The following is a 22571-nucleotide window of genomic DNA, read 5'->3' on the forward strand; positions in this document are numbered from 1 at the left end:
CATGTGTTAGTGTGTAACAAACCTACAAAAGCCACAACAGGAGAGAAAAAAGAAAAAAACCCTGCCTCTGATGAGTTCACTGCTCAACTGGAAAAACTGACATTTATCTTAAGAGTTGTGAGGAGTCAGATCCGTTCCAGACCCTTAGGATGAATTTGTCTGAGCAGGAGTGGTGTGAACAAAAGCATTTGTCAGGAAAGGGAAAAATAGTAAACGTCAAAGTAGAGGATTATTGGAGAAAAAAAAACCCACCTTCAAATCTTTTGCTATTTCTTTAAAGACCGACTCCGATGAAAACTGTGTTTTTAACATGTTCTTGTGGCATTTTTCTGATGAGGAAGGACAAATAAAAAAAAGGAAACTAAGCTTAAAATTGTATTTTTGAGTATCTCTTTATTCCAATACATGACAATCAGGAGCAGATGAAAAAATGCAGTTTAAAAAAAAAGCGTACTTGTGACGTAGAAAATTGTAAGCCAGCAGGAAAGCACGTAAAGAGATGGGTGATAGGAAGGGGGCGGGGTTGTTCCATACTAACAATCCCACCCATACCTCATTTTTCTTTAGCTTAAAACGGAAAGAATTTTGTGCGCTCAAAAATTATTTTGCGCTCAAAACTGACAAATATGTGCGATCAAAACGAAATTGAAATTCTTCCAATAAGCTCATAGACTGGATCAGGTTTGTGCTTGATTGTTGTGCTTGCAAAAATGGCACAAAAATCCCTCCACAACAGCCCTCTAAAGTACTACAGCCGCTATGCAGACACTATGTCCTAGAAAGCAACACATTTTTTAAAAGATTTGGCTAAAAACATCATAATCATACTTATAAAAAACACTGGGAACACTTTAAAATAACAAAAAAGATGATCAAAGTAGACTTTTAAGAGTGTATTAAATATGGAATTCCTGATTAATTCCAGCAAGTTTAGGTTAATTCATTCATTTTGTTATTAGATGTTCATTAATTTTGCATATGGAATTTAAATCTAGAATCATAAATAATGATAAAACCATCTGACTCTGCACTTCTTTGCAGCTCCAAAAAACTGTTTTAGGCACACAAAAAAAGAGAAGAAAAAAAAAGATTACATTCTTTTCCCCACCATGCAGCAAAAAGATGAAGTTAGCAACCAGCAAGTTAAGATGCTGAAATATCATAAAAGTTAGATAATAAAATGCATGAACCTGCAGCAAAAACAGAAACTTCTTTGTATTTTTGTAAAGTTTTGTTTGTATAAAAGATGCATCGACTACGGATTTGTGAGCAGCAATGTAGAAATTCACATCTTGGATTTTTTAGAGCTTTTATATCAGGAATCTGGATGAAGATGTGGCTTTTATATAAAGTCTATTTCATTGACCAGAAAAAGGGAGTTTAACATAATAGTGTTTAGTAGAGGTGCATTAACAAATTCAACCTTCTTTTAGGTCAACTTGCTCATTTCTGTTGAGTTTTTTAACAAAAAGGTTTTTCATCATAGTTTAAACACTACTCCCATGGCCATCATGCCTTCATTTGAACATTTTTGTTCTTTTATTACTTTTGACGTTCATCCAAACAAACATAAGCACAATGAGTTTGGAAACGATGGTAAAAGTGATGCTAATGACAGCTATTTTGATGTTTAGAAACCATGTTTGAAGAGAAAAACTATCAACTATCAACTATCTACTTAACTTAACAGAAAGTCTAATAACTTTCCTTTGAAAAAAGGAAAACAAATCTGTATTTTAGTGAGCAAAAAGATGAATGGACTTGTTATAAAGTCAAAAATGTTGGCAATAAAATGTGTGCAGTCCTTGGGGAAGCAGTAATTAAAATTTAATAAGAATCATTTATTTAAAAAAAAACGAAAACTTCCTCAGAACATTCCAATACAGATGCACAAATTAGAGCTCATAAAAAATCCATTAAAACAGGATGTTTTCTCTAAAGAGCAGTGATTTTGCTTCTTTATTTCTAGTCTGGAACACTCATTTAGAAAGGGAGGTCTGATCTGAGAAACAGAAAAAAAAAAAAAAAAGACACACAACCACTCAGTGTTGGCAGCGGAGACGCTGATGCTTCTCGGAGGTCAACAAAATGTGCAGAGAATCAAGTCACACACTTTGAGGGAGACGGAGGATTTGTTAAATCGTTCGGCCAACCCTGGCAGATGGTCTTTTTTTTTTTTTTCCAAAAGAGCAGTGTGACTGTTAAAGTGAGGCATGAGTGACCCTAACGGTGTTTGTCTTTGTGTGTGTGCGTATGCTTGTATGACACTGTTGCAAAAACAAATGTTAGTCTGCTGCAGCCCTTTGCCAGGCCCAAACAGTTGTAGGCTGGAGGAACAGCAAACACAGGAAGTGGACATGAGCAACGGGCATCACTTAAAAACCCACCCTGATCATCTTTTAATCTATCGTAAAAGCCTTCCCAGTGGTATTTTAATCATGATTACCGTATGTCATTTTTAGCCAGACCTGTGTCGTTTATAGGACATAGTTTCTGCTGTAGTTCATTGGAAATTTGAGTTGTGGGCGGGACTGTTAGTGCAGAGAAACCCCACCATTCCTTCCCATTACCCATAACTGAGAGCTCTCTGTTTACATGTTCTCCCTCTAGCTCATACCCCCTCATAATCCCAATTTAACATTACCAGTGATACAAAAATGGCGAGCGATATTGGAGCTAACCAGACGTACAGTTTTGATCCAGATGTCAGCTCAGACAAGGGAGACATACATGGATCTATTTGTCTGCAAGTAGATGCATCACAACGTAGCGAAGTAGGGGGTTAGTGGCCCGCCAAGCGTATTTACTCCATAAGAAATACTGGAGTAAAAGCTCTGGAGTAAAAGTCGCAGCAGCCAGAAAAATTCATAATAACAAAAAAAATCATGTATAGGTTGCACTGGAGTACAAAACTACTGTCAGGCTGGGCTTGTGACCCATGTTCAAGAACGCATGTTTAGCCCACGGTGTTCACACTCGACCAGCAGGGAGGGGTTTCTTCTTCTGCTTCTACTTCAACTGTTACATAGCGCATGTCCACCACCTACAGTTGGAAGAGCCTTGGTGCTAGGCGCACGGCCCGCTTCAATGCAGCGGAGAGTAAACTGAGAAAAAGGTAGAGTAAGAAAAAACTCACTCAGTGTCTTTCTGCTCTGCCAAGAGGAAGACATCTGTCTAAATTTGATCATTTTGGATTAATAAAAGGTTTTCCGAAAAAATACTAATAATCAGCTCTTTCACAACCATAAGGCGAATCCGCTGCCTCGTTGGATTTGACATGCAAATTTCAGTCAATCAGATCAACCAGAAACACATTAGGGCCGCTCCGTACATTTTGGAGAAAATGTAAGACTTTTATGTTCGCCTTATGGTTGTGAAAGTATGCTATATAGAAACCATGATAAAAGGCAGAGAGCCGGATGCAGCTCTGCCTGTTAACCCCCCCCCCCCCCCCCCCCCCCCGCTCTGAAAAATGAAAGTCCCGCCCCCCTGCCCCGCCGGATACGACATGCAAATTTTACCCAATCAGATCAACCAGAAAGGTTACCACCCCCCAAGTGACAAAAACGCCCCTTAACACAGCGCAAATCCTGGTGAGGGCGCAAAGGAGAATTGACCGCGTGGGATCACGGCTCAGTTAGGATTGCAGGAGTGCATTTTAAAATACGGGGTCGCTCAATGAGAATTTCGCCTGCGTGGGCTCACTCAGTTCCTGAAAAAGCCCGTTCCGTTGTCTTTACGCCCTTTCTAAAATAAGATCAAGTCAAATGAATTACACATTCACAAATCACAGATGTAGAAAGGGGATATTACTCGACTGGCTTTTCACAGCTACCTATCCAGTCTAAAAGCACAATCAAATCAATCTATCTATCCATCTATCTATCTATCTATCTATCTATCTATCTATCTATCTATCCATCCATCCATCCATCCATCCATCCATCCATCCATCCATCCATCCATCCATCCATCCATCCATCCATCTATCTATCTATCTATCTATCTATCTATCTATCTATCTATCTATCTATCTATCTATCTATCTATCTATCTATCTATCTATCTATCTATCTATCTATCTATCTATCTATCTATCTATCTATCTATCTATCTATCTATCTATCTATCTATCTATCTATCTATCTATCTATCTATCCATCCATCCATCCATCCATCCATCCATCCATCCATCCATCCATCCATCCATCCATCCATCCATCCATCCATCCATCCATCCATCCATCCATCCATCCATCTATCTATCTATCTATCTATCTATCTATCTATCTATCTATCTATCTATCTATCTATCTATCTATCTATCTATCTATGATTGGGAGAAACAACAAATACAGCTTTTGTAGATTTTTTCAAACTGTCAGAGAGATGGAAACACGGGCGTCAGATTCACACGCAGCTTTCACTGCGGGAGTTGAAGCAGAGACTTTCTGGGACGATCTCATGAACTCAAACATGGAAACATGATTACCAAGTAGAACTCTTCAAAATAATAAACCTGATCTCTCCTCATTCTCCGTGTCTACCATGCACTGATAAACACAGACATGCATCGATCAGACCATAACGTTAGCTCGTAGCTCCGCCCACACGCGACCGCGGTGTCACCTTTAAACAACGCAACTTCTCAGAGGAGGGGCGGGGCGGCAAACCCCCAACAACAGGTTAGATGACAGAACCCATTAAGCGTCTCTACCTGGTGCGTTCACGGAGCTTCAGAACATAAGACTTCAACAGCCACCCAGCCTAACGTAGTCCGCTATTATATATTCATGAGGGGGAAAAACCCGCCGAGCAGACCCTAAAACCGCCCAAATTATGCATACCCGCCCAAAGCCATTTTTACCCGCAAATTTAGAACAAAAACCGCCCAATTGGGCGGAAAACCGCCCAATCTGGCAACACTGTTTGCAAATTCTAATGCACCTCTAGCCCCTCTAGCACCCTCTACCTGTTGTTGCTATTTATTCTTAAAATCACATACAAGTCTCACCCGAGTATACGTTGAACCCCCAATGGATGTAAAAAAAACAATTAAAAAACATGACTTATACTCCAAAAAATACGCTAAAGGTTTTTTGAACAGCATTTTTTCGTCTGCTCCTGATTCACAACGATTTGAATAAAGAAATATTAATACTAATTTCCTTTTTATCTGTCTTCTACATTACAAAAATGCCACAAGAACGCAGTTTTATAAGAGTGGGTCTTTAAGAAACATCCATACTTCTTTGTTTCCATCAAAACTCAAAACTTTTTCCAGTTCATTCCCAAACTCTTTCACTACTTTTACTGGTTTTTATTCCACCTTTCGCCTGTTTTCCATCCACTATCATAGTCAACCCGTCCGAGCAAAGACGGACCACACACACACACGTCCACACACACACAGCAGCTAAAAAGCCACACCGACACATACTGCTGGGACCGACACTTTGAAACATAAGCAATTAACACACAGTTGAACCGGCCTTGACATGAGCCGAGAGATCAATTACATACACACAGAGCAAAAGATCACACACACGTGTGCACACACAAGGGTGCAGGCAAATATCAAGCTCTTTGGCGAGCACACACACACACACAAACACACACAGAGTCTGGCGGGCGTCCAGACAGAGCCTTGTTGCTTGTGTCTATAAAGCCCTGAGCACCATATCGACAACTGTAATAACGGTAGCTGACAGGAGAGAGCAGATTACAGGAGCAATCATAGGCCCACACATACACACACTTCCAATCCTGTCCAAAACAAATAAATAACACTGCAGCAAAAACACATCTGAGTCTGACCTGTAAATTCCAAAAAAAGAATAACCCCAAAGCAACCAACTACGCTTAAAATAAAAGGTCAAACAATGGGGAAAAATTTGACACAAAACTGGATTTTAAATAAGAATAAAAAAACTGTGGCGGATTTTCCTGTTATCGCACACTCTACGTTTTTTTTTAAAGATTAGGATTGATACAGGGTACATCATCCATGCAAACATGTTAATATGATGATATTTAAAGACCCACTCCGATGAAAATCCTGGTTTTTGGTGTTTTTAACCTGTTTTTGTGGCTTTTTTCGGATGATTGAAGACATATATAAATAAAAACTACGCTCAAATTGCCGTTTCTGAGTACTTCTTTATTCAAAGAACCAATCAGGAAATGTTGTTGGAAAAATAGCGTATTTTATTACCAATAACTGTTTGATATATAACTTTGCGATGACATCACTAATAGAAAAAAAAGGTTTTCTTCCGGTTCCAACCAATTGAAGTCAATTCAGTAGCCATTTTCTGATATGTCTGTCACCATGTTGGAACCAAACGTCCTTAGTATGCTGTGATTGGTCCGTCTATATTTCTATGGCAATCACTCTCTCCAATCAAGAGTAAGCACGTTAGAAGGCCACTCCCCTTCCACTGAGAGCGGGCTCGGGAGAATCTGTCAATCAAACGCTTTAAACGTTTGATGCGAGGCCCCCTACGTTTATTGAGGCAGCTTTTTGGTCGGTTAATCATTAAATAACTTGACCTACAGCAAAAAATATCATAGCTTCTTATTTCTCTATAGAAGTCTGTGGGAGTTCACCTTTTTTGGGACAATGGGTACTTGTGAGGGGGGAGGGGTTGCCCAGTTCAGTTATCATTTACATGTTAGTGTCGTATAAAAAACAGTTTTGTTTTTTTATCAGTTTAGACCAGATGAGAGGGTTGGAACGAAAGTAGTTAATACACTGGGCGGGCCACATTGGAGCTCTCAGCAGTGGGGAGGGGAAGGGGGGTGGGGGTTGCTCCACACCAAAAGTCCCGTCCACAACCCAGAGGCAAATTTCCAAAGAACAACTGCCGCTCTGCAGAAATGATGTCCTAAAAAAAAAAGAGACAATTTTACCTACAAAATCCTAATTAAAAGACCACTGGGGCAGATTTTAAAATTGATCAAAGATGATCCAAGTGGGACTTTAAGGATATTTTGAGAAAAAAAGCTGTAAAATCTAACAATATCCGCTCTCACTTATCCCACGAATCCCCTTGCTCTGGCGCTGTCGTCCACCCACTTGGATTTTGCATCCTTCGCACCCTTCTTAAATCTTGCCCTTCTCCCTGCACCTCATCCTTTCTCCCTCCATAGTCCCCCAACCAAGGAGAAGCAATTTGCAGCAGCAATCCGTCGCTAATTCTCACTCAGCGTTCATGAAAAATGTATAGCAGCCTGACTGTAGGGAGATGCAGATTGGTGCCGGGGCCCACAGCGAGAGCCTGGCTTTGGATTAATGGAACATTACTTTCATCCTCTTCCTCCCATCTATCCTTCTTCCACATCTGCTCCTCCCACTTTTTCCTCTTTTTTTGGTAATACATCCCATCCATCATTTTTATTTTCTGTATCTATCAATCAATCTCTCTGTCTAGGTGTTTCTCAGGCCTTCGTGGAAAACAAAAGCCATACATCCTGCAGACTGCATTAGCGGCTTAAACAGACCCAACACTTTTATCTGCAATCAGATAAGACACTCTGCATGTGCCGGAGTGTGTTTTTTTTTGTGTGCGTATTTGCCTGTGAGCTGTGTGTAGCCGGCTAAACCTTTTCAAAGATAATAAGAGGAAAAACTTGATCTTAATCTATAAAAAGCACAACATGAAGCCTGAATCCAGCTGTGAAGAGGGCTGTGTGCTCTTCTTGGTGTGCGCGCGTGAGGATGTGTTTAAAGATATTTTCTGAGAGTAGATTAATAACACCACTGTAATGCCATCAGGACTTGTCTCGGTGAGGATCATGCATAATAAACCTCCCAAGGAGTTTGCGCGCACTCTCTTCCTGTCGCTATAGCAACCACTCCGATGCTCTCGAATCCAAAGCGAGATGCAACTGCAGCCTCCCAGCAGCCAGAGGGAGCCACGGGGATGACAGCCGGCTCCTCCCACAGCGGCTCATTCCTCCCTCCATCCTGAGCTGTCTCGCACCTCCCCGCCCTCCCCAGGTCGCCTGCTGGGAGTCCAGACATTTGGGAACAGACATAGAAATAAACTGGAGCGACTGAGACTCGGAAAAGTGTGTGTGTGTGGGGGGGGGGGGGGGGGGTGAAGTGGGATGAGGGGAAGCTCAAAAGCATAAATAGATGGGTTCTTGTCTCCTTTTTTATTTTTATTTTTTTGTAGTGGCAGAGAGTCACGGCCCGCTTCAAAGCAGGGGAGAGTAAACTGAGAAAAGGTAGAGTAAAAAAAAAAACAGTCACTCAGTGTCTGTCTGCTCTGCAAAGAGGAAGACATCTTTCTGAATTTGATCATTTTGGACAAAAAAAAGGTTTTCTGAAAAAATACTAATAATCAGCTCTAATGGTTCAGTAACACTTGAAAAAAATTCAAATTGTTCTGTAAAATCTGTGTTGCAAATATACAAATGGCTAAATCTAGTTTGTCTTATGAAATTATTCTGATCTAAAAATAAAAATAAAGAGAGGCCAGACTTTTAGCTACCAATCTCAAAAGGAAAAAGCATCTTATTTACAGTAATGTATTTTAACCCTTATTAATGTGAGGCTTTTTTTAACATTTCTTTTCTGCTTTTCTACCTTCTTTACTGATTTATCATCAAACACAAATGTTAAAGGATCAAAAATTCAAACATGTAAAAACAATGTAATTTGAGGGGCCAAAAAACGTAATTTAAATGCATAGCTTTTGTTATTTTTGGAGTGCTTAAAGCTTATATTGATGAATGGTTCATGGGGGAAAACTGGGGGGCACTTGCCTCTCCCAATGCCCCCTGTAGCTCCGCCCCTGCCAAGTGGTACATTTTATCTTTTCATAGGCTGCAAAAATCCCCAAACATTTAGATTAATCAGTTTGTATGTTTTGTAACAAAAGATCAAACATATAGAGACAAAATAAAAATGTAAAAATCCACAAACATAGCAAAGACGAGGTCAAAACGATGTGAAAAATATGTAAAAAGCTGCCAGGCGAATCTCACTTATTCACGCACAAAGTTTATCCCAAAGGGTGTCACAATTATATGTCAGAACTCTTAAAGCAAAAATGTCAAAGCTAAAAACTTTTTTGAAAACTTTACGTAAATTTTAAATAGAAATAATGTTAATGGGGGGTGGGGTCAGCTTCATTTCTGCATCATCGTGAAGAGCCGATTGGCAAACTTACTTGTGAGTGCAGAGACTTTGAAGGTTAACTACATTTTAGTTTTTTTTACTACTTTTGCTTCTAATTCTACTCTTTTTTCTGTCGTAAGGCAACCTTGAGTGTCTAGAAAGGCGCCTCATAAAACTTATTTTAAAAAAGAATTTTGTCATGGATTTGAATCCCCTACAGTGTGTTTTGTGTTTTCTCTGCTAAGTCCCAAACGCACACAGTGACACACATTTGGCCTCACACAGACTGCTCTTCATCATCTTTTCTGTAGGTTCCTGGAATCAAAAAAGCAAAGAAGTTCTCTGTCCTAAATTGTCCTCAATTTGAACCGCTCCTCCCGATCTATTAGGAGAAATAAGCTTTGACAAAAGACACGAGTCAGGGGAGGAGGACTGACTGGCAAGGGATTTTAAAAGGATGCAGAGGGGGAACATTTCTCTCCTTGTAGGGTCAGTCTATGCTTACTTTCCTCCTTATCTCCCCCTCGCGTCTCTCCTCCTCTGTAGGAGAGCTTGGTGGACAGGCGCCAGTGGAGCAAGATGGCTGTTTTCGTAACCAAGTTCATCCCTCTCCATTTCCTCCGCATTCTCAAGTCATATTGACACACGTGGGGAATATATGGCGATCATGAAGTAGCTGTGTGTGAGTTAGAAAGCAGTACTGGGGGAAGGTGTGTACATGAATACACAGATGTGGCGTCTGCCCTTTAGCGCCGCTGTGCAGGGCTTCAGCCAGCAAGCCTGTCAAGGGTGGCTGGGCTTTACCAGAGCCTCCTGCTTCTCCCTACACCACTGGGGCTCAGCCTGGTGTTACCGCCAACAACAGCCGTCGCACATAATGCCATGAGATGTAGAGCAAAAAACCTCATAGGCGTCAAAAAAAGAAACATACACTTATTTTGAAGGAGCTTCGAAGCAAATAAAACGCTAAGTCAAAGATAACTTAAAATAATGCCAGATAAATGCTCCCTCTAGATGTTGTTTGTGCTGTGATTTAGATCAGAAAATGTTCTAAACAAATAAGGTTTTTTTTTTAAATCGTTTATCAAATCTATCTTTATAGTCATGCAAAAACATTTCTGTAACCAAATAAAATTCGCTTTGAGTAGGGATTTGAACAATTTGAAAAACACCACCATTGTGTTATTTGTGATAACCTGCGTCACACATGATGTCCTAATATAATTAAAAAAATCTAAAAGGCGAAATAATAACAACTTTTTTTTCATGAGATAATCTTATTTTGCAGCTGCTCCAAAGCAAGTAGAAGGCTAAGTCACAGATAGCAGGTAAAATGCCTGATAAATGCTCACTTTAGATGGCTGTTGCTATAATTTATATCTTATACCTAAAAGGTTTAATTAACCAATTCAAACTTTTATCAAATGTATTAAACAATTAAACAAAAAATCTTGCATTATTTTTAGGCCAAAACTGTTACAGTCAGTCTTTACTAAAGAAATGTTCCATTTTATTTTGAAATTTCCAACCTTTTTTGTAACTTAATAGTCATGCAAAAACATTTTTGTACAATTGTTTTTTTTAACTAATGTTTCTAGGAGATAATCGTATTTTGCAACTACTCCAAAGCCAACACAAAGTCACAGATGGTAGTTTTTGTCATGATTTAAATCATAAACTGTTGTTTTGCAACTTTAAAAAAAATATATTTTCACTTAAAAAAAGATAAATGTACCAAATCCATTAAAATAACTTTCTTTAAACCATATTATTTTCATTCATTTTAAAGAATTTCTAATTTTATAATTAAAGCTCTACCTTTATTAATCTATATCAGTACAAAAAGGACATTTTTATAACCAAACAAATTTTTGGGGGGGTAAAAAAGTGAAAAAATATCTATATGTGATGGAATTGTATACAATTTTAAATCAAATTGTGTGTTTGTGAACCTTACTTAATGATTTGGCAGTGATACCCAGCTCTAAAAGCACACAATTTTGTATAAATGTACACCAAAGAAACAGCTAAGATATCTTTACCATTACATTTCTTACATTCAGATGTTTAAAATAGCTTCTTCCACATATCAATTAAAATGGTTTTGCGTGCTACAGGGAAACAAATGGTGAGCCCAGGGACAAACATGTGTTCCCGCCTCTGGAGGATCAAAAACACCCTGCTCGTACATGAAACTGTGTGAGTGAGCTAAATGATTCATGAGAGGGAGCAGGCTGGGATAGAAGCGGGAAAAAATAGCCTGTCTGCATTTTCAATGACATGCTGTGTCATGATATCTGCGGTGAAAAAAGGTGGAGGCTCAGATTATTTGCTGTCATTTTATACAAACTCTTTGAGATGAAACAAAAAATAGAAATAGGGGCTTATGAAAATACAGCCCTGCAGACATTCTGCTAGTTTTAAGGCTGGCGTGAAGCCTCAGAGTCTGCACATCAGCTCCCCTCTCAGAGCCACTATGGCGGCGGTAGCGGTAGCGTGTGTGTGGGGGGGGGGGGGGGGGGGGGGGGGGGGGGGGGCTGCAGTGGCCTTCAGTGCTGCTGTCTGTTCTAAGAATAGCCCACAGGCCTTCTCCCCTCCACGTTCTGCAAAAGCACACTTTCTCAACACTCCAAAACATACACAGTATCATTTATTTGCTACAATTTATCCCCGCTCCTTTTTTTTTTTCCCTTCCACATTGGGTTATGTGTTCCTCTTCATCTTCCTCATATTGCTTCTCCTCCTCCTCCCCAGCGAGCACTAATGTGCAGGCTGGATGACATTACTCTGCGCTGCCTGCTGTCCCTGTCTGGGGAACTTTAAAATAAAACCCGGCAGTGAGCCAGGCAGCACCGGAATGAGAGCGGGCAGCCAGGGGGAGCGTGCACGTGCAGGAGGGAGGGGTGGGAGCTGAACGGACATTTGTGCAAACAGAGCTGTGTGCGGGTGCAGAGCTGTGTGGGGGGAAATGTGTGCGTATGCAGCCTCTCCAGCTGTGCCCTGTCAATCATTCATGACCTCACATCAGGAAAACAGAGGAGGTGGAAAGGCTTGGAGGAAGAGAAGGAAATTATGTTTCAGAGGTTTTTTTTTTCTTTTTGATCCTGAATAAGTCAAGGAGGGACAAACGAGCACTACAAGACCTGTAAGAGCGTTTTTTTGGTTCATCTGTGGGAAAGAGTAAAAGTGCACGTGTGTGCATGTGTACTTATCCGAAAAGCACAGCACTGCCAGAATCCCACAGCATGGATTCGACATCCCTCATCCTGAACAAGTGACAAAAAGATAACCACGTTTCACTTCAGCGCTTCGCGCCCTTTCTCTCTCCCCCGCCCTCCCACCTCCACTCCGTCTTTCCACATGGCTGGCCATCCCTCCCCATGTCCCAAAGGATGGGAGGCTGCGCGGCAGCCTGGCAGGCTGTCAGGGGAAAGCAGGAGAGAAGGGTACATGTAGTCACTGGAACAGGTTGGCAGCGGGCTGAAGGAGAAGGCTGAGGGCTTACAGAAGAGCCTGAGGGTGAAGCGGAGCGGCTAGAAACAGAGACCGATCGCTCCTCTTTTTTTCACCTTTCCGCTGATTGCCACAAAAGCGCTGGCAATAGCGAGGGGCGCCAAGAAGGCAAGCCAACGGAACCTGCGGGTGCACACAACCCCAAAAAATCAGATTCATTTGGAAAAAAGCAGCACCCGACTTGGAAAAAGTGCAACTCCATCACAGACTCTCTGAGGGGAAACAAACGATCAAGAGGTTATAGTCAACGCCGTCTTCTCTGAGGACACAAAATCCACCATCAAGCGTTCCCAGTGGTCTTTAAGTTGTATTTATGCCAGTTGTGGGCAAAAACAACTGAGTTGTGGGAGGGACTAATAGCATAAAGTAAGCCTGCCCAGACTTCCCATCATTCCTTTGAGAAACAACATTTTTATTGGAGCTTGTCTTTAAAGTCAAAGAATAACTGAAAGCATCAGGTATCATTTTACATGAAAAATGAAAAGGAGAACATTTTTAGCCATTTTTTTCTGCTCAAAGATTATTTCCTTTTTGAAAAAGCCACTTAATTCAACAATAGTTATGGGCTGAAAAAAGGAAATCAACCTGAAAAAGAAAACTAGAAAATAAAAACCTTCCTGAGTGAACTGATGAATGAACTGTATTTTTCTGTGGCACTCTACATCAACATTAGATCGCCAAAGAGCTTAACAGTTTTAAAATCAGAGAAGGAAATAAAAGAAAACTGGATAAAAAACACGGCTGCACGGTGATGCAGTGAGTAGCACTCTTGGCTCACAGCAAGAGGGCTCTGGTTTGAATCCCATCTGTATGTTCTCCTCATGCATGCGTGGGTTTTTCTCCGGTTTTCTCCGATAAGTCCAAAAAGCTTGCTTCATAGGTTAATTGGCCACTCCAAGTTGCCCGTAGGTGTGCATATGAGCGCGTTTGTGTGCCATAAACTGACGACTGTTCACCCCCGCCTTCACCCGACAGGAGCTGGGTCGACTCCAGCGACCCTGTGACCCCGAAAAAGATTCAGCAGCTTCAGAAGATGGATGGATAAATACAGCATAAATGTGGTTGTAAAGAATAAATTGGATAACAAGATGAATCCAAAACCCACCCGCACGACCGAAGAATGTCCATCACCGCTCCTCACTTATCAAAAACGATTCTGAAACATTTCTGATCATTTGTGAAACATTTATTAAAGAACATTGAACATTGTTCATCATAAAGAGTTTTTTTTTTAATTATTTATTTATATAACGCACATTAGGAGCTTCCTCCTTCCTCGGTCAAGTGCGAGAGGTCCAGCAGCCAAATTTGGTGCTTTTAGCACAAAATGCGGTTCCACTCATCTGACTAAAAATCAACATACCATAATAACAATTTATTTTGTTCAAGATTTATTTTCACAATTCATATAATAATTGGATCAGATTCATAGTCAATGTTGGTTCATTTTAAACGATACAATTCCCTGAGCTAAAATCAATCTGGATATCTTTAGCCAAACATGTCAGAGCTAAATACCTGCATGTGTACTGAACAGTGCTGGTGAAGTTTTCCAGATCTTGTACTTATCTTGTACTTCTTCCAAGATAATCAAGTCTAAATTGCTGAAAGTGCTGAAAACACAAGCGCTTTGTGTTTTCAGCAAGGAATGAAAGGCGCTATACAAATAAATAAAGTTTGTGTTTGAGTGTTAATAAAATATGTGTACAAACAAACAGAGAATTAGTCCAGCTGTTTTCACACACTGGGCTGTAATGATGGCTTGATCTTTTTTTGCTGCATGACATGTGTGTTGTCCGCTGTGATGCACTTACGGTAGTTGTTGTCCCGTTAAAGTAAAAGAATCTTCCGTGCGTTGATCTAAATAGTATTTTCATATATTGACATGATTGACTTATTTCATTTTGAAATGATTTTATAATGGTATAGGTCTATCAGAATAACAACATGCTTCAGACAGATTGATCTGGTTAGATCGTAGGAATAAAATTCGATTCATCGTTCATTCATTCATCTTCTGGCGTTTATTCTCTTTCGGGGTCACTGGGCTGCTGGAGCCTATCCCTGCCACTTGTGGGCGAAGACAGGGAGCCCCCTGGACAGGTCACCAGTCTGTCGCAGGGTCTTGATTCATCCATTGAGTCAATTAATCGTTCCAACCCTATTCTATTTGTTTTCAATTCTAGAATCTGTTCACAGCTAATGTTTTTTCTGAAAGAGGGGATCCTACGGTCCATGCATGACAAATTTGGTGCATCTACCACAAAATGCAAGATTATGTTAATACCCAGTTCCACTATCCCTAGTAAAAATCAACGTACCATGATAATAATCAACTTTAACCGACTACTATCATGTTTTTTTTCAAATATTACTATTACAAGGAGGTGCATTTGTAGGAAGCTGCTAAATAATTTTCCCTCCAAACCATTCCACCCCATCACACAGCCTCCCAAAACAACAACATGACACTTTGCCGACCCGCTCTCCTTTGCCCCTGACAGAGTGAGACAGAGAGGAGTGAAAAAAAAGATGACAGCACCTTTAGATCTGACATCAAACGCTGGCAAGAGAGCGAGAAAGGCAAGGGGGGGGCAGTAACATCTCTACTGTGACAACTTGCTGGAAGATCCTGGCAAACGCAGAGCCGTTTCTTTCTCCTTTCTATCCATCCATCTCTTTATCTGTGTCTCTCATCACAACTTGCCGCCGATTAGGATCTTGGCGAGCGACGGGCTTTGTATGGGATGTGAAAACACGCGGAGAACCCAAGGGGTAAAACGCCAGGATTATAAGGGGTGAGGGAATACGGGGGTGATGGTGGAGCTGGTTCAAACAGATCGGCCCCCATGACAACAACCACGACGGCGGCGGCTCCTCTTCTCGTCTTGTTCTCTCGCACGTTGATACATCAAGGCCGTTTCTCAATATAGAACTTTCATGCTTTTTTTTTTTTGGAGGGAAAGGCGAGGGGACGAAAAGGGTGAAGAAAAAAGGAAGAAATGCAGATGACATAGCACGCTATGAATAAAAAAAGGCAGGGAAGAGTGTGTAACTGTGTATGTACAGAGGGAAAAAAAGAGGAGGAATCGGGATCCCTTGATAAATGACAGATCAGGGTGACTGCTTTAAAGTGAAGAACATTCAAACTATTAAAGCAACCAGCACACAGTTTAAAAAGCACCAGAACATGAAAAAAAAACTGTTGCTTGAGTGGAGTTTGCACTCCTAATATAGCTTTTCTAGCAGTTCATTTCTCCACTCCTTGGGTTGCTGCGAATAATCTGACAAATTACAGCAAAAACACCTCAAGCGGAGCCAAGATGCTCAACTGTTAGCAATCGTCTATTAACTGGATTCCTTAAAAGTGCTGAGGAGAGGAGACAGGAATAGGAGGCGTTTCGATTTATTTTTGCTTTTTTGCTTTAAAGAAGGCAAATCTCACACAGCCCATCACCTTGTTCACATTTGTTCTCAATTCCTCCTCCAGCCAAGCTGCTCTTCGAGGAAGCTGACCATCAGTGGAAGCAATGTCTGCATCCATGCATATGCTTCTGTGTGCATGTGGGTGTATCAGATCCAATATGGTGGTGAACCACAGGAAGATGCAACAATTAAAATTGTTTTTTAAAATCCCCCAAACTGTGAAAGCTGAGATTTGCTGACTATTTTCTGCCTTGGTAGTTAGTTTGGTCTCGCCGCTGATGTTCACTTACAGGGAGGCTGGACGGGCGGATGTGGGAAACGCCGTCCTCATTGGATTTCCCAGAATTCCCAGGAGCTGAACCTCTAACGGTGTAGTTTTCTTGTTGGGACTCCTAAGATAAAAAAAATTATAAATAAAAACATAAAAGAAAAAAAAAACATATCAGAAGTCATGGATTTGATGAGATCCTAATATGATTTCAGACATCAGAAACAAGGATTCAATCCGTTGCTGATTTTGCAGGTTTGGCCACTTAAAAACAAACTGACCGTCTGTCATCCTAATGGTTGGTTCATTTGAACAGTGAGAGATTTAAAATAAAAATCACAAAGAAAAACAAGAAATTGACTTTAAAGAATTTATATCAATTTATTTGCATTTCATTGAAGGAATTAAGTATTTCATCCCCTAGTAACCATTAAGAGTTCTGGTTCACACAGACCTATTAGACTGAACTAATCAACCTGTCCTGAATTGAAGAAACCTGTTTGAACTAATCAAAAAGCTTTCAATGGATTTAAGGGAAAAGATGGTAGACCTGCTCAAGACTAGAGTGAACTACAAAACCATCAGCAGGAAGCTGGGGGTTACCGTGACAACTGTTGGTGCGAAAATACATGAATTCCAACATGACCATCAATCCACCTTTAGGTCTGGAGTTCCAAACCAGATCTCACTTGGTGGAGTTTCCATGATCAAATGGGCCCAAATCAACCCAACAAGAGTTCGTTGATGATCTCGAAGCAGATGGAACCACAGTCAGCAAGAAAACCATTGCTAAGACTTTACGCTGTAATAGTTTAACACCTTGCAGTGCTCACAAAGCATCCCTGCTTCAGAAGACACATGTGCAGGCCCAAGTTTGCCAAAGAACACCTTCATGGTTTGGAGAGGGATTGGGAGAAGGTGCTGTGGTCAGATGAGACCAACATGGAGCTCTGGCATAAACTGAGTCCCTGAGTCCCTGCCTATGACCCCGAGAACACCATCTCCACTGTCAAGCATGGAGGCGGAAGCATTATGCTTTGGGGTGTTTTTCTGCACAGGGATACTTCAGGGTGTTGATGGGAGTCATGTGCCGTTAAATCCTGAGTAAGAACCTCCTTCCCTCCACCACGTGGCTTAAAATGGGTGGTGGATGGACCTCCTTTCTGTAGAAAACCTATAGAGAGATGAAGCTCTAAGTTACTAAGCAACAGCTACCAAATCTAAAAGGTTTAGTAATTTGTAAAGATTAGTGGAGCAAAATTCCGTCTAATATCTGCAGAAATCTGCTCATCAAGTACAAGAAATCTCTGTCCTCTGTGCTGCTAACAGGGCTTTTGACACAATATTTCATACTACCAGCTTATACAAACAGCTAAGAGACAAAAATCAAACAGTACTCTGGCATTACCCATTTCTGGGTCCCTATTGTGTGGCCCTCGTGAGCCCACATGGTTAGCAAAAATGCTATGTTTAAGGAGAATAAATATAAAAAAACACTGGTGATGGTTTCGTGAAGTACAAGCGCTTCCAAATTGGGTGATTACAGCAGTAACAAGTGTGACTTTATGGCTGAAATACAAGAGAAGTGAATCAACACCTTCAGTAAAAAAGTGCTGTGGGGGACTTCAAAAGACTTGTGTTCCTACAAGCTGAGTTTCTAGACATGTTATGAAAAATCATTTTATGGTTCAGCTGTGAAATACCTCCAGGGCATATTTGCTGCAGCTTCTTTGATATACAAATTAGTGGATGTGAAAGTATCCAGAAACAAACAGGACGTGAAGACATATTTTTTTCTTTTCTCTCTTGTTGCATCGACTTGTTTGCAGGATGACTTTGGCCTACAGTCGTGACGCCCCCACAGAGTTTGTTGTGTCATCAAATAAGTCTCATCCCTGCAGTGATAACGAGGCCGAGTTGGACAAGAGGGTTTGGGCGTGGAGTGTCTTCGGTTTAGGGATGCAACAGACTCCTCGATTTCCAGTTAGATGGAGTCACAATCAAAATGAGGCACCAAGAAGCGCATCAGCCCACTGTAACCACGGATTCATTCCACCCAAATCTCAGTCTATCCACTCACTAATCCTCCAAACATGCACACACACATCCAAACCCATGTAAAGGCGCACACTGGCTGCCATTGTTCGAACCGAGTCATTTTCTTTCCCTCTGTAATCATAAGCCTATCTAGTGTAAACCAATTTTCTCCCCATTGTCAGAGGTGTTGCCCTCTCCGTCTGAATCTCGCCCTCCTTCCCTCTACCTCTTCTTTTCATTCAGCGCGAAGGTCGTTCCTCCATCATGTTAAGCGTCAACGGCACAATGCCAACTTGTTACAGAGCTCTCTGAGTGGGAGGATTAGTGATAACTGATCAGCGAGGGATCACACGCGAGTGCCGGCATCACCAGACACAACACGCAGACGCGGGAGCGTGCGCTTGTCCTCCGCTTGGAACTTTCAAAAATCCATTTCTCCCCACAGTTTGATTTCTTATCCTTTTTCTGATTATGGAGCAGGTGAGCAATATTCCTGTCAGCTAGGTGATATCATTTTATAGCTGGAGATAATCCCTCGCAGCAGGACACGTATCAAGTGAAAACTGAATTATTATGAACTGTGTAATCTTTCAAGCTTCCAGGCTATAAATCGTTTTTGGAATTATCTGTCCTTTTGTAGATTCTTTAGAGTTTCACTTTTCACAATAACAAAAACCTTTTTTGAGAGCAACTCCACACAAATCTATGCTGTTAAATCAACTACTAAATAGATTTTTTCATTTGCATTTCTATATATTGTCACAATAAGTTAAAAAAAAGGCTTAAAGTATGTAAAGATTTGTTGCCACCCAATCACAAATCTCCTTTTAAATATTTCTGAAAAATAATAATTTATACTTTCCACTTGTTATTTTGCACTATTAAAAACATTTCTTGAGTTATTCATGATGGGATACATTTTTGGCTTACTTTTAGGACTATTACTCATTTGTTGGGGTTTTATTTTCATCCAATTTATGTTTGAGCGTTTTTTAAGTTTTCCAGAGTAAAAAAAAAAGGTAGTCCCTTTTTAACGTCAGAGTTGGATTTAAAACATCCCAAGTATTTGTAACTATGAGTTTTTAAGGTACGTAAATGAGTAAAAAAGCTAAAAAAAAAAAAAAAAAATCACATAAAATTATGACTTTAACTACAAGTTGCAGGAAAGTATTAAGAAAAGTGGCCCAAAATTCCTGCTTTCTCCTAACAATTCACCAGCATCTGAATCCATGCAGCTTTCATTAAAATAAACAAATTACAATCTGAATCAAAATAATTTCTTACATTTTTTTAGTTCAATTAAAATAATAACTGCAAATCAACTTTGATTAAACATGTACATGTGAAATAACCTGAGGACATTTGTATTGACGAGCTGGTTTTATTTTGTGCAACTGCTTTTTGTGATGAAGTTGCAAATGTTTTGTTGCAGTTGAAGTGCTATTTGTCTGAGGTGTATTTTTTGTTTTAGTTAATGATAATAAAAAAATGAACAGAATACACAGATTAGTAACTTGCTTATAATTTGAATGCAGAAATACTTAGAAACTCAATTTTAATCTTAATTTTCCAAAAATATGTCCTTCATCATCTGAAAAATGCCACAAGAACATTTTAAAACACCAAAAACATGATTTTTATTGGAGTGGGTCTTTGAAGCTGACAACCTTGGGCACAAAGGATTCCAATAGGAAGACAAAAGCAGTCAAAAAGTGTTTGTGAACTCTGGATTGTAATTTATAGCTTAAACCCAAAACCTAGCAACAAATTCGAATCTAAGATTAACAGAGGCGAGGAGGTTAAAAAGAGCGGTTAGAAGAAAAACAAACAAGAAGAAGGAATGCCAGCGTTTGAAAATCAGAAGTGAGAGAACATCAGGCAAATGAAAGAGTGCTCCGAGTGCATCCTTTCATTTGAGTTTTTTTCCAGTCCATTGTCTCAAAATCCCATTTCCCAGTTAATTTAGAAGCCACTAAAATACACTCCACTCCATACCTTAAGCCTAAGGCCACAGCTAATCCTGTCTTTACACACACACACATGCTCAGCCAGCCACGCTCATTCATCCTCCATGCTTTAGAAAAAAAAAAAAAAATAGACATCATCTTGGCACAGTAGAAGCGCATGAAGGATATTGAAGGCAAGCGTTTGAAGTACATGAGGGAATGGAGGAATCAAACTGTGAGTTAAATGCTATTAGACAGCTGTGTGGAGAGGCAGTGTAATATTAGATTTGATTGAATAGATGACTGCTGAATGTGCTGTAATATATAGAGCCGGAAAAGCTTTATGCAGAAATTAATCAATATTGCAGCAGCACCTTGATCCCACAAACTCAGGAAGGACGGGGGGTGCTCAAAAAAAAAACCAACAGAAAATATGTCGCTTTTGAAAAGCTTACCTCGCCCAGTTTTCAAGTTAACTGTTGTATTACAGTTTATACCACAGGGGAAATTTTCTTTCCCATATAAAGAGCTGGAGTCCATTAACAGCTGAGGAAACAGTGGTCGCCCTAATAGTAATCATGGAAGAATCAATTTAACACTTTCTATTTTGGTGTTTCACACCTCATCAAGGAGGAGTGCGCAGGGCCTTCTGGGTTGGTTTCCTCCACACCCCCCATGTTCAAGCAGGGAACGTCCCATCGATCTTCATTTATTGTCTCATCACTAAATGATAGAATTAAAAAAAAACAAAAAAAAAACATTTCTATTTTTTTGCTTTGTTCATTTTTATGACTCCTTTTTTTGGGGGGGTCACTAACATAGATCCTCATTAGTGTCCTGATAAGTTTGCATCATTAGTCTTCATGCACCCGTATCCCCCCCTTTTTTTTAAACCCACCCCCATTTTTGTGACTCTCTGCTTCCCTCTGCCCTCATCCCTCGCTTCCACAGCTCCTCTCATGACTACTTAATGAATTAGTCATCCCTCCTTTTCCCCTCCACCTTGGCAGATGCACATCACCACAAAATCTCATGCTAATGTCATTAATATTCATTAAAAATTAAGCTTAATTGCATGTCTTAGAGACCTGCGCAGACGAACTCAACCACACACACACACACACACCCCATGGACACCAGTGCCTCCACCTTGCAAGGACAAGGAGCCTCCGTCATCTGAAGCAGGCACACAAATATGCAAATGCTCCAAAGAGTGATAGTTTTTGTGTGTGTGTGTGTGTGTATGTAAATGGTCCGCTTTCTGCCAGTAATTCCTACTAAAAGTAGATATTTTTTTAATTTAGCTTTCATTTGGGGAAGCTGTCAAAACGGGAGATGCAGTTAAAAAAAATAAAGACTGGTCTGAGTGGTCCCCGGAGGGAGGGAGGAAGGGAGGGGGGAACATCCATATTCATCACCCGGTGTTGGACACACGTGATGGTTCAGACGTGCAGTTAGACACACGCACCAATCAGGCTGACGGCAACATAATTAAAGCAACAATCAGGGTGTGAGGGAGTACAACAGCTTTGAAGAACAGGAAAATCAGATTTGGGTTTTGTTTTACACCTTTTCCTTTTACCACCTCTCCAACCTGTCCACAAATAATAATTTATTTAATTTTTCCGATTTTGTTATGTCCAAACAATGACAATGACAGTATTATAACCAAGTAAACCTATGCTGTGAGTGTGTGCATGTGTGTCCGGCCGGTCCATTTGCAGCAGGGTTTGTTCTAGTATTGTGTCCTTCAGATTGGATTCTATCTCAGCTATCCCCCTGACCTTTGGGACAAAGAGACTCCAAGAGAAGACCAGAGCTTTGGCTCAAGATGCACACAGACACACACACGTGCACACACATACAGTAGAAACAAAAATGCACATTTATTCTTGTGGATATAAAAGAGAAAATGCACATTTGCAGACAAGAATTTCTATAAGCGTTCATTCCTGTCAGAGTTTAAAGTCAGCGGCATATTTCCTTTGGCAACACGTGTTCAAGTGGCCACTTTCAATAAAAAAATAAACATGCATGAACCCGCGTCCAGAGCTCTCGCGATCACACGTTGCTCATGTTCGGTCGTAGGCTCCACATACCCAACGGGCGTTTATTGATCACATGCTGAACGCTCTACCGGTTTAACTTCTTGGGTGCTAAAACGCAACAACGCTGAACTGTGACCAGTCAGGGACTCGGCTTTGGTAGTGAGGTGTGGGTCAGGTGCTTTTCAAAACACGGAAGTGCCAAGCAT

At 40.6% G+C, this 22571-nt stretch overlaps 1 protein-coding gene across 5 annotated transcripts in view; it reads right to left on the reverse strand.

The window, feature by feature from the left end:
- Positions 1-22571, reverse strand: part of LOC101156929 (AT-rich interactive domain-containing protein 1B) — a 217969-nt gene that overhangs the window by 130771 nt on the left and 64627 nt on the right. For all 5 annotated transcript variants that reach the window (XM_023952010.1, XM_023952011.1, XM_023952012.1 and 2 more), the window contains one exon: positions 16357-16458. In XM_023952010.1, coding sequence (XP_023807778.1) covers positions 16357-16458 — 102 coding nt within the window. The remainder of the gene's footprint in view (positions 1-16356; positions 16459-22571) is intronic.

This window comes from Oryzias latipes, chromosome 22, assembly GCF_002234675.1.
Source record: "Oryzias latipes chromosome 22, ASM223467v1".
Lineage (NCBI taxonomy): Eukaryota > Metazoa > Chordata > Actinopteri > Beloniformes > Adrianichthyidae > Oryzias > Oryzias latipes.